This window comes from Tiliqua scincoides, chromosome 4, assembly GCF_035046505.1.
Source record: "Tiliqua scincoides isolate rTilSci1 chromosome 4, rTilSci1.hap2, whole genome shotgun sequence".
Lineage (NCBI taxonomy): Eukaryota > Metazoa > Chordata > Lepidosauria > Squamata > Scincidae > Tiliqua > Tiliqua scincoides.
In genome coordinates, this window is record NC_089824.1 from 113,747,857 (window position 1) to 113,761,280 (window position 13,424).

The following is a 13,424-nucleotide window of genomic DNA, read 5'->3' on the forward strand; positions in this document are numbered from 1 at the left end:
AAGACCTCTGAAATAGTAGGATACACAAGAACAAATTGAGGCCATACATTTCTGACTCACTGTGGGCTGTTGGGGCAATGAACCAGAAGTGCATATGATCAGTGTGGAAGACATGCAGAGAACTGTGACAACAACAAACTATGTAATCATTATGCAGTTAGCTTACTTTAATGAAATGTTAACCAAATTCCATGAGTAGCCCTACTGCCAGTCTCCAGATGGCCTAGTATAGGGGTTGATAACCAGCATCTTGCTGTGTAGTTGATGCTCTGGCATGGAATCTTCCATGATGATGGAAGAGTGAGGGGAGTGTGGTGAGCATGGGTGAGCCCCTGGGTCTAACAGACTTGAAATCTCCCCCCCCCAACCCTTGGCCTTGCTGCTGCTGCTTATCCTGATGAGTAGGGGAGCCATGTGGGGGTGGGGGCCCCTTCAAAAATGTTTTGCTTTGGGCCCTACAGCTGGCTGGCCCTGAGGAAAGGCTACAGCATTTGGGGCTCTTCAGTTTGGAAAAAGGCACCTGAGGAGGAATAAGATTGAGACATATAAAATCATACAAGGTGTGAATAGAGTGGATAAAGAGATATTCTTTTCCCTCTTGCACAATACCAAAACCAAGGGACATGCATTAAAATTGTGTGCCAGGAGTTAGAACAGTTAAAAGGAAATATTTCTTTCTGTTTCTGTTGGCAACCTTCAGTCTCAAAAGACTATGGTATCGCGCTCTGATTGGTGGTTCTGGAACAGCGTCTAGTGTGGCTTTAAAGGCCGAAAAGGCCTTTCTTTACACATTCTGTAATTAATCTGTGGAACTCCTTGCCACAGATTGTGGTGATGGCATCTGGTCTAGATGCCCTTAAAAGGGAATTGGACAGATTTATCGAGGAAATGTCCTTCACAAGTTACAAACCATGATGGGTATATGCAACCTAAGAATGCCAAGTGCGAGGGAGTGACAACAGGATGCAGGTATCTTGTGCGTGCTCCCTGAAGCATTTGGTGGGCCACTGTAATATACAGGAAGCTGGATTAGATGGACCTTTGGCCTGATCCAGCAAGGATCATCTTGCGTTCCTAACTATACTGTTTGTGTACCTACTAAGTCAGGTGTGTCAAACTCATTTCATACGGAAGGCCATATAGCATTCATGGTGCCTGTTGAGGGCCAGAAGTGATGTCATTAGGCAAGAAGCGAAGTCATTAAACAGGTCATAACCAAAAATAAACACTTTTGTTCTCAGTTAGGAACTCATTAGCTGCAAATGATGAAAGAGAAAATATACAAATCTTGACATATACAAAAAGACATAGTGGAAATGGAAAAGGTGCAAAAGAGAGCGACTAAGATGATTATGGGGCTGGGGCACCTTCCTTATGAGGAAAGGCTGCGGTGTTTGGGCCTCTTCAGCCTAGAAAAGAGACGCCTGAGGGGGGACATGATTGAGACATACAAAATTATGCAGGGGATGGACAGAGTGGATAGGGAGATGCTCTTTACACTCTCACATAATACCAGAACCAGGGGACATCCACTAAAATTGAGTGTTGGGCGGGTTAGGACAGACAAAAGAAAATATTTCTTTACTCAGCGTGTGGTTGGTCTGTGGAACTCCTTGCCACAGGATGTGGTGATGGCGTCTAGCCTAGACGCCTTTAAAAGGGGATTGGACAAGTTTCTGGAGGAAAAATCCATTATGGGGTACAAGCCATGATGTGTATGCGCAACCTCCTGATTTTAGAAATGGGTTATGTCAGAATGTCAGATGCAAGGGAGGGCACCAGGATGAGGTCTCTTGTTATCTGGTGTGCTCCCTGGGGCATTTGGTGGGCCGCTGTGAGATATAGGAAGCTGGACTAGATGGGCCTATGGCCTGATCCAGTGGGGCTGTTCTTATGTTCTTATGTTCATATTTCAAGATACGGGAGAGCCTGATTTTCACGTGGGCTTGCCCTTTCAGCAGTAACACCTCAGCACTACACAGCAACTGAAAGCCTAAGGGCCATATGAAAAGCTTCTGCAGGCCACATCCGGCCCCCGGGCCTTATGTTTGACACCCCTGTACTAAGTGATCATTTTAAGGTTACTAAGTTATTGTTTCAACTATTCAATTAAAAAAAAATTTAATATGACAACCTTTGCGATTTTCTGCTGACATCTGTGTTGAATTTAATAACTGTAGGCAAGGTTTCGACATGATTTGACAAGATTTATATCTACTTCAGATTTAGGCACAGTTTAAGGCTAAATCACATTGCTTCTCCTTTTCTTGCAAGACCCAGTATCCAAGCTTCTGCCAGAATTGTTAGGGATTTGGCTGAGCTCTTTTTGATCTATCTCCACTTCCCTTATCCGGTAGTGGTAGCTTGGATGTCATGGTTGCAGGGACATCAACATCAGAATCATTTTGCTGGGAACTTTTGTAGCGTTAAACATAAAAAGGAAACAAAACTTTGAAACATGAATCGTGAAGAAAAACAAATCTTAACTTTCTAATAGTTTGATTTTTTTGTTTTTAGGGTCAGATAACACTGATGGATATTCCTGTATTTAAAGCTATTCAACCAGAGGTAAGTGCTCTAAAAACTTTTTGATTTTACATGAAATTGGTGAAGGTTCCTTGTAATATTGTAATATTACCCCCACAAATATTCTAGATACACAAGAGTATTCTAGTCAAGGATGGGTAAGTCAAGCACGGCTTGACTTGAGTCAAGTCTCGAATCTCCGCCCCCTACAACTTGACTCGAAAATGAGTTATAACGGGGGCACTTTCTGAGTCGCATGGAGCATTTTTGCTACTTGAAAAGTCTAGGCTCTCAAGTCGTTCCCTTTAAAAAGCCCACCGCGGCTCCATGGAAGAAAATGGAGCTGGTGCTGGGCTCTCTGTGTGCTATGGTGCTCCTTTTAAACACTCCTTGCCATCCCATCTGTCAGGCAGCAGTGCAGAATGCGCCGACCCATTCCCTTCCCACCCCAGCTGTGATAAAACCAACTCCCCCCCCCCCACATCAGGGGCACAACTAGGAGGGAGCGAGGGCACATCCTAGCTCACAAGGTGAGGACATGGGATGGAATGGGGCGGGGAAGCCCACATGTAAGCCCTTGTGATCTTAGCCAAATCACAGGCAGGTTGAAGGGGAGGCTGGAAAGAGACATGCTCCTCAACCACACAGTGACTGATAGTTACTGTCATGCATGGAAGAAAGGAGGGCTCTTCTGGAGGGGGGGGCCAGAGTACCCACTATTGAGGCATCCAATAATAACAGCCTATCATCCTGGGCATGGGAGAACCCCCTGCATGTCAAGCAAGCAGCATCCTGCTTCACCTAACTGTAAGCTGCCTAGTCAGCGTCTGTTGCGCCACTCAGAGACACCCCTGACCTGTAGTGTGGACCAGAGGTGTCAGAGGGTTGCTTCACCCACCCCAGCCCTCTTGTCCACCCCCAAAATCAGCAGCAGCAGGAAGGGCGCCTACCTGCTACCAGGGAGGCCAGATCCCCGGGTTGGAGAGGGCACTGGTGGTGGCACTGCTACTGGCACAAGATGGTGGCTGGCCTGGCTGGCAGCACCCATAGGAACTACATGCACCCCATCAGCAGGGATGCAGGCTGGAAAACAACATGCTGCCAAGTGGGCAGGCACTCAATGACTGACTGCATGCATGGCATTTCCAGAGGACTAGAGGAGTGTTCTGTTCTTCAAGATGGGAGTGGTGGTGGGAAATTTTCAAAAAACTATTGATGCAACAGTTTGAATGAACTGTGATGCTCTGATAAGTTAGAGATGGGAAGTTGTCCCAGTTCTCCTCCTCCATAGGAAGAAACATGTGAAGAATTCTATAAAGCATCTGCAAGATAGGAGGTTATACTCTGATACGTATGGTGGGGAGAGAGGGGAAACAGGCCCAGGCCACTTTGGCACCAGCAAGTCATCTTGGAAGTTCTTTGCAGATAGGGTTATGCACTGCAGCAGCCTAAGCTACAAAAAGAGGGCTTCACCAGGGTCAGGAACTGGCATGGCCTGGAGGCAGACAGTCAGGCATTCTAGTAGGCCCAGGACAGGTGGGGCTGACACAGCAGCATATGTCACCATGGGTGGATGCTGGGCAACAACTCCAGGTAGAAATGGAGGCAGGAGAAGTACCAGCAGCCAGCAAGGGAACACCTGTTCCCCACCACACACAATTTCACTATACATCAGTACAGATGGTGGGACAGTGCTGTCCGGCAGGGACCCGCAGGGAGGCATCAGAGTTTGGACAGGCCATAAAGGAAGCTTCATGAGAGTTACAGGAGACAGGCAGCCCATTGCAGCTGGAGCTCCCAACTTAGAGGCTGCCTCGTGTTTCTGGATTAATGGAGGGGTGTTCTCCTCTCTGACATGAGGGTGCCAAAGTACCTGCTATCCAGGTGCCCAATGACAGCCTGTGGGGATCCTGGTGCCCACTGGGGCTAGGGCACAGGACGTTCTGCAAGGATCCCTGGGCCAGAATGCCCAGCTGCCAGTCCGGCTTCTCTCTCTCTAGTGTGTCCAGTGGTCTTGGTCGGGCTGGCCTCAGACTGCCATGGGGGGTGTGTGTTTGACAGCATCCTGGTTCCCCCGCTCAGGCTAGAGGCAGGCTTCTTGGGTCACTGGTAGGAAGGCTGGAGCTCCAGCCTCCTACCTCCCCTCAGCCTGCTCTCTCCAGACTGACTGTCATCATGGGCTGGCCCGACCTTAAGAAGCCCCAGGGCTCCTAACCCCGCCTCTTCCTGGCTTGGCAGGTTTAAAAGGACCAGTGTCTGGCCCCAGGCTTGGATTCTGGAAAGGGGCTTCCCGTTGCCCGTGGGGGATCAATCCCCCCAAAGGACCCTCCTCTGCTGCTGGCTTGCGCCCCCCGCCAGAGCCCCTGTCCCGCCCCTTTGGGGTTCCGGGGCCAGTGGCAAGCTTTGTCGCCCACTGATGTAATCAGGTGGGGATGTCTGAGTTTGCCAGGCAGACTGGCAGGCTGTCCTCTGCACCTGGCCGCCTGGTTGTCGCTGTGGAGATGCGCCACCGCCGCAGTTGGTTTGGGAGGGGTGGCAGCCCGCTGGCCCGAGCAGAGGGTCGCCCGCATCCTGTCTGCTGGGCAAGCCAGGCGCAGACTTGTCCGGTCCTACTCTTCCTGGGTGGTGGGGCCAGCGCTACAGAGGGCGGGACGGGATCTCTACCTGTCCCAGGAGGAAAGGGGGATCCATGACTGGGGGCTGCTACCCTCTAGAGGTAAGTCAGGGGCCCCAGGAGAGGTTGTCCCCTGACCCAGCCTAACTGGATCCTGGACATGAGACAGTCCTCTGCATGTCAAGCAAGCAGCACACAGGCAGGGAGGAATGATGCACCTCAGATCTGCAACCCAACCTGCTTCACCTGACTTTGAGCTGCCTGACCTTTGCAGCTTGTTGTGCTGCTCAGAGACATATCTCTGGTCTTAACAGAATGTTCTGTTGACCTGTAGTCAGGAACAAAGGTGGGGGAGCCAGTGCTCCAGTGGCACAGCTCAGACACGCCTCTGGTCTTACAGAAATGACCAACTGACCTGTAGTGTGGACCAGGGGCGTCACAGGGTCGCCACTACCAGATAGTGTTCATTGCACCACTGAGACATGCCTCTGGTTTTCCAGAAACAGCGGGCTGCCTGGAGTGTAGACCGGAAGCGGGGGAGCATATTTTTTTAACAGTGATAGTAAATGGGATTTTCTCCTGGGTGTTGGTAGGATTGCAGCCTAAGGATTATTAAAAATGTTCCTGCTTGATGATGTCACTTCCAGTCATGACTTCTGGTGGGCCCTGACAGATTCTCATTCTAAAAATGGGTCCCAGTGCTAAATTTATGAGAATCACTAACATAGTGGAAATGGAAAAGGTGCAAAAGAAAGCAACTAAAATGATTACTGGTCTGGGGCACCTTCCTTATGAGGAAAGGATGTAGCGTTTGGAGCTCTTCAGTCTGGAAAAAAGGTGCCTGAGGGGGACATGATTGAGCCTTACAAAATTATGCACGGGAAGGATAGAGAGGTGCTCTTTTCCCTGTCACACAATACCAGAACCATGGGATATCCACTAAAATTGAATGTTGGAAAAGTTAGGACACAAAAAAGAAAATATTTGTTTACTCGGTGTGTAGTTGGTCTTGCCAACACCTTGCCACAGGATGTGGTGATGGCATCTGGCCTAGATGACTTTAAAAGGGGATTGGACAAATTTCTGGAGGAGAAGTCCATAAAAGGTTACAAGCCATGATGCGTATGTGCGACCTCCTGATTTTAGAAATGGGCTATGTCAGAATGCCAGATGCAAGGGAGGGCACCAGGATGCAGGTCTCTTGTTGTCTTGTGTGCTCCCAGGGCATTTGGTGGGCCACTGTGAGATACAGGAAGCTGGACTTGATGGGCCTTTGGCCTGATCCAGTGGCGCTCTTCTTATGTATCTCAATAAAGTTGGACAGGGAAGGAACGGGAAGGAAAAAATACACTATTTCTATGGAAGGCATTTTAGTTTGCTGCCAGAACTGCCTGCCACTTTGTATTGGGCAGGTCAAGTAGAGGGAACTGGCCAAAATATTTTAGATTCTTGGGAGGAAGGAAGGATCGGTTTTCCCTGAGAATAAGAGAGAAACAGTGACAAGGAGTGAGTACTCACAGATCTAGAATGTATGTGTATCCCAGTGTCTCAGCTGGCTCCTGTCAACTTCACCTACTATAATCAATGTGACCTTCCCTATCAACTGATGGCTCTAGCAAGCTTCTCCTCGCTTTGGGAGGCAGTGCATGTGTTGCCTAGTAGTAGAGAGATAGAACATAGATTTTAAAAATTCAGTGGCTGACTGATAATGAGGAAGCAATGAATATTATAAACTAATAATAATGAAGGGGGAGAGCCTATGCCTTCACTTCTCTGCACCCCCAGAAACAGAGAGCTTGTCTTGGCTGGTGGAGAGAGGCTGTATGTTAGCCTCACCCACAATCAGAGCGAGAGAGAGTCCACCTTACCTTTTTTCCTCTTTAGGAGAAACTGAAGCAGACTAGAGTGGCAGCTGAACACTAAAGGCCCAGTCCTAACCAACTTTCCAGCTGCAATGCAGCACTAAGGTAAGGGAACTAATGTTCCCTTGCCTTGAGGAGATTTCCAGGACTGCCCTTCCAATGCAGGATAAAGCACACACCCCATTGGAATGGCTGGAAAGTTGGTTAGGATTGGGCCCTAAATCAGGGAGGTAGTTGTGATGATGATCTGAGTGATTATCTATAATGTTATCTGGGTTATTTTCTGTAACTGCCCACACTGTTCTGGCAAACCCCCCAATAATAAAGAGCTTGTCTGTGCTGTAGAGAGGCTGTGTGTTAACCTCACCCACAATCAAAGAGAGAGAGAACCCCACCTTGTCTCCTCTTTAGGAAAAGCTGGAGCACAGTAGTCAGCAAACTGACAGTGCCAAGTTTGGAAACAAACTGAACACTAAGTCAGTGAGGTAGCTGTGATGATGATCTGAGTGATTATCTATAATCTTCTCTGGGTTGTCTTCTGAACCTGCCCACACTATTCTGGTAAACCCCCCCAAAACAGAAAACTTGTCTTACTGCAGGGAAAGCACACTATAGAACTGTCTGATGGAGCTGTAAACTAGTAAACACTAATCCTTCTTTCTTTCGCTTGTTAAAGTTTTGACTACCTAATGCAATCTCTAAAAGAAAGTACAGGCGTGCACCGCTTAATAGCTATTGGCTGAACGATCTATATATAACTGCATATATGACAGTGGTCAAAGCACAATAAAGATGCTCTTAATGAGGCAATCATATCTCCCATAGCCTGCAGCAGAGTGTCTGTTTACACAACAGAGAGGCTCTTAATGCAAAGAAAAGGTAGTCTGTCTCCAGTAACCTGTGCAGCCAGCTAGTGTCTGGCAGGGAGTGTCTGTTTACACAAAAAAGGCAATAGATTGAATTGAATGTTCACTTAATGACCTAATCGCATAACAGGGACTGGAGAACATATCCGTGTTGTTAAGTGGCACACACCTGTAATATGTTGTTGCCTACTAGGCTGGCTGATGATGAGAGATCAGACTGGCTGCAAGGAACACCACATAAGCTAAAGTTAGCCTGAAGCTCTCTGGCTAGTAAGGAAATACTTTTTGAAAACGCTGTGCAACCCATTAGAGCAACCTCTGAGTAGAATAGAACAACGCTTCCCTGAGTAGAATAAGAAAAAAAAAACCAAAAAGAAAGGTGCAGCTATTGCAGCTGCTGCTTCTGGAGAAGTATATCCCAATGACAGCCTGCTCTGCCTGCCTAGCCAAAAACTAAGGCTGTCTGCCTGGATGGACTGGATGTGTTGGGAACATGAGGGAGCACATACGAGACAACTGCTTGTTGCAGCTGCAAGAGGCTGCAATGAGCATGCAAGCCTTGGGTGGCTGCTTTTCTGTCGCTCAAAGACAGCCTGTTTTCTGCAAACTCTTCTTCGGATTGCAAAACCCACTTGTCCCTATAGGGGGAAAAGGCTGCTCCTGTCCCTCTCCTGGAGGTGCATCCTCTGTCCAATGGATGCTCTGAGGGACCAGAGGTGCCACCCCCCTCCCCTCAGTTCTGTAAACATGCAGGCGCCACATGTGTATTATGGAGCCAGCTAAGCCAGGTAAAATTGATACTTTTGCAAAACTTGCTACTATTTCTGCATCACCAGACCCTGCAAGTTTTTTTAGTGCAAACAGAAAAAAAGTTAACCACTCCCCCCTCCAGTCCCTGTCACTGAACATAGTGAACCTTGCTTCTGGTCCTCACACGTGCAGACCTGGCTTCTGGATTGTTGCAAGAGATTTTTTTGGGTGAGATGGAGGCGGCCCAAGCAGTAGCTATTGGCAGGCAACTTGAGTCACCCAAGTGGATGAAGACACAAGTGTTTTGCTGAGTGTAACTCAAGTCTCCATGAGTCAGTAAAAAATGCTGATTTTTGTGATTGACTTGAGTCACCTGACTCAAGTTATCATCCTTGATTGTAGAACTATATTGTTCTATTTTAGTATTTAGTAAAATAGTATTCTATTTTAGCACTAACTGAATACTTTCTGCATGTGTGTGCACATATACATGAATGCCAAGTTTTTCCATCTTTATTTTAAAGTAGATGGTTAGAACTTTGACACCCACTGGAGTTCTTAAACCATTTCTGCCCAGCCCACAGGTGTACGCATTTGATCCTTGTTGCGTATATGCAACATTGGGCAGAAATGGCTTAATGTGGTTGATAAATGGTTAGTAGGTAAGTCAGACTGGTAATGGATAGTGGTGTTTGAAAACATTATTTATTTTATGCAGAAGTGAGCCCACTGTGTTCAGTAAGACTTAGACTGTAATCCCATTTTATTGGAAACAAGCACCTCTACTAATGGAAAATTAAGTGTATTTTTGCTGTTCAGATTTGTAACCTTTTCCAGTTTAGAGGCTCACCTTCATACCAGTGGTAAGGAAAATATTTGAACATTTTATACCTTGTGAATTTAAATATGGAAGAAATATTTAATTGATCAGTGACATTCAAACATTCCATGATGCTGAAAAGGAAAAACATTAGTTACAAAGTCAACACATTTTAGGTTGGTTTACTACAGTGTCATAATTTGGCTTTTGTTCTGAATCCTGTCCTCCACCTCGCCTCTATTCAGCATTTTGTTACTAAGGTTATTCATGTTATTTGTCATACAGACTGTGTCACATCCTGCCTGAAACGTCTTCACAGACTTCCCATCTGATCCTGGATCAACTCCCTGATCTTGCAATCAAAGTCCTCTGTGGCCATAACCCTCTGTGGTGTCTTTCCTGACTTACTCCTACTCATGGGCCACGCTCTTCCTCCATCATCTTCAACTATCCAAAGATACCTTGCTCCCTCAAACAACCCCATCCTTTCTCCCTTGCTGCCCTTTATGTCTGGTAATATCTCCCTGAACAACTGAAAACCCACTTTTTCCAGAACATTTTGGCACCATGCCTTAATCAGCATTCCCTATTCTAAGTGAGCTTAAGAGCCTAATTCCATCTAACTTTCCAGCACTGATGCACCCGTGCCAACAGGACATGCACTGCATCCTGTGGGAGGGGCAGTCACAAAGGCTTCCTCAAGATAAGAGAGTGTTTATTTCCTTACCTTGGGGCTGCATTGGCTCTGGAAAGTTGGATAGGATTGGGACCTAAGTATGTGAAACTCTAAGAAATGTATATGCTTTATTCCTGCCTCCATCACCTTCCTTCCCTCTGTCATATCCCCTGTGTCATTTTCTAGCCCCTTAGGATATGGACTTGTCTTTTTATTACTCTTATGTAATTTTCAATGTACATTGATGCAGCGGTGTCACTAGGGCTTGTGACACCCACTGCGAGAACTCATTCTGCCACCCCAATGATGGACCTCCAGACCATACCAGACCATACAGACTACATTAGAGCAGCAGTTTTCAACTGCTGTGATGTGGCACACTGGTATGCCGCGAGGCTGCCTCAGGTCCTGCAGGAGCAGAGGAGGCAGGCAGCAGCAGCACACCCTCCTGCGGGAGAAGAGGCTGCTTTGAGCCTCCCGTGGCAGGCAGCACAAGCAAGGGAGCAGCCAGGGAAGCCAGGTTGTGGCTGCTTTGCATCCCATGCAGCAGCTGAAGAGTCTGCTTGGAGCTTGCTCCTGCTGCTGAGCACAGCTCAGGCTGCAACCTGATCCTCACTTTCCTGGGAGTAAGCCCCATTGGCCTACCTCTCAGTAGACATGCATAGGGTTGGGCACCAAGGCAGTTGTTGCCTGCCTTCATGCTGATTGCCCAACAAGAGAAGCCCGGAGGAGCCAAGAGGTGGGAGCTGCGGCGTGAGTGAGAAGAGGGAGCCAGAAGCGGGCACGCAGGTACACAGCGAGCGAGTCTGCTGAGGCCCCCAACCTAAGGACTGGCTGGCTGAAAAGGGTCCCCAAAAGTCCCTTTTCCTTGCCAGTTTGCCTGCAACTTCCCAAAGCTACCCTCCCTGCCCTTTGGGACTTTTAGAGGAAGGGTACTCGGTCACAATCCTATCCACACTTTCCTGGGAGTAAGCCCCATTGACTATAATAGGGCTTACTTCTGAGCAGGCATATATAGGATTGGGCTATGGGGTTGCTATCCCATCCACACTTACCTGGGAGTAAGCCCCATTGACTAAAATGGGGCTTACTTCTGAGCAGGCATGCATAGGATTGGGCTCTGGGGGTGCTATCCCATCCACACTTTCCTGGGAATAAGCCCCATTGACTATAATGGGGCTTTCTTCTGCAGACGCGTGTGGCCTCTGGGACCCCAAGTGCCTCTGGGAACTAAGTGCCAGGTAAACCGAGAGTTTAGTATCTGGGCGAGGAGGCCAGAGCCCCATACACTGCCCTTCCTCTTCCCTTGAGAAGAGGGCTGCTAACCAGTGTAGGGTTTTTAAAAGTACCCCTAAATAAAACAACAACAACAAAAAAAAAGCTATGCAGTCAGATAGCCAGCAGCAGGGTGGGGGCCATCCAGTGTTCTGCATCGAGTGCCACATGTATGATTATATGCCTCTGGGGCATAAGTCATGGGTGTGTCCTCGGTGCAAGGAGCTCCAGGGTCTCAGGGAGCATCCGCTCCCTTGAAGCCTTGGTGGGCGACCTGGAGAAGCGCAGGCAGGCAGAGGAGGACCGTGGGGAGACTTCTGGGGACGATCAGGCTTCGTCCCAACCTCAGGCGTGCAGCTCCTAAGCTGCCCCATCCCCTGGAGAAGGGGTCCCCCCTAGGGGATTGTTTCCCTCCTCTCCAGGATGACGTCCTCCAGCCCCGAGACTTCCCACCCGAACAACTGCAGGAGAGATGCAGGGAACGACGACAGCCACTCTTTATAGACTTCATAGATCTCACGAAGGCTTTCGACCTGGTCAGCAGAGACGGCCTCTTCAAGATTCTCCCTAAGATCGGATGTCCACCCAGGCTCCTCAGCATCATCAGATCTTTCCACAAGGACATGAAGGGCACTGTTGTCTTCGATGGCTCCACATCAGACTCCTTTGACATCCGAAGCAGAGTGAAGCAGGGCTGTGTTCTTGCGCCAACCTTGTTTGGGATTTTCTTCGCTGTCCTGCTGAAGCAGGCCTTTGGAACTGCAACAGAAGGCATCTATCTCCGGACCAGATCAGACGGAAAGCTCTTCAACCTCTCCAGACTGCGAAGCCAAGTCCAAAGTCCAGCTGAAATGTCTGCGTGGCTTCCTCTTTGCCGACGATGCAGCTGTCACTACCCACTCTGCCAAAGATCTCCAGCAGCTCATGGATCGTTTTAGCAAGGCCTGCCAAGATTTTGGACTGACAATCAGCCTGAAGAAAACACAGGTCATGGTTCAGGATGTGGACTCACCTCCCTGAATTACAATCTCTGCGCATGAACTGGAGGTTGTCCATGACTTTGTGTACCTTGGCTCAACGATCTCCGACACTCTTTCTCTCGATACCGAGCTAAATAAACACATCGGTAAAGCAGCTACCACGTTTTCCAGACTCACAAAGAGAGTCTGGTCCAACAAGAAGCTGACGGAACATACCAAGATCCAGGTCTACAGAGCTTGCGTCCTGAGTACACTTCTGTACTGCAGCGAGTCATGGACTCTTCGCTCACAACAGGAGAGGAAACGCAACGCTTTCCACATGCGCTGCCTCCGACGCATCCTCGGTATCACCTGGCAGGACAAAGTTCCAAACAACGCAGTCCTAGAATGAGCTGGAATCCCTAGCATGTATGCACTGCTGAAACAGAGACGCCTGCGTTGGCTCGGTCATGTCGTGAGAATGGATGATGGCTGGATCCCAAAGGATCTCCTCTATGGAGAACTCGTGCAAGGAAAGCGCCCTACAGGTAGACCACAGCTGCGATACAAGGACATCTGCAAGAGGGATCTGAAGGCCTTAGGAGTGGACCTCAACAAGTGGGAAAACCTGGCCTCTGAGCGGCCTGCTTGGAGGCAGGCTGTGCAGCATGGCCTTTCCCAGTTTGAAGAGACACTTGGCCAACAGTCTGAGGCAAAGAGGCAAAGAAGGAAGGCCCATAGCCAGGGAGACAGACCAGGGACAGACTGCACTTGCTCCCGGTGTGGAAGGGATTGTCACTCCCGAATTGGCCTTTTCAGCCACACTAGATGCTGTTCCAGAACCACCATTCAGAGCGCAATACCATAGTCTTTCGAGACTGAAGGTTGCCAACACACATTTAATTGTAGCCTGGGACTCTGCTTCAAATCGAAAGGAGGATCCCATCCTGGTACTGAAAAAAAAACACATCTCTGCTGAATGCAAAACAGAACCAGGCTGCAGAAAGCATTTGCAAAACGGAACAGAGGAGAATAAAAGGTTGACTTTGGCTGGAATTTCCCAGGAAAGTTACTAT

The 13,424-nt window shown here is 48.5% G+C and overlaps 1 protein-coding gene across 4 annotated transcripts in view; it reads left to right on the plus strand.

The window, feature by feature from the left end:
• The window catches only part of RALGPS2 (Ral GEF with PH domain and SH3 binding motif 2), a 193,099-nt gene that overhangs the window by 61,594 nt on the left and 118,081 nt on the right, over nt 1-13,424 (plus strand). For all 4 annotated transcript variants that reach the window (XM_066623551.1, XM_066623548.1, XM_066623549.1 and 1 more), the window contains one exon: nt 2,518-2,568. In XM_066623551.1, coding sequence (XP_066479648.1) covers nt 2,518-2,568 — 51 coding nt within the window. The remainder of the gene's footprint in view (nt 1-2,517; nt 2,569-13,424) is intronic.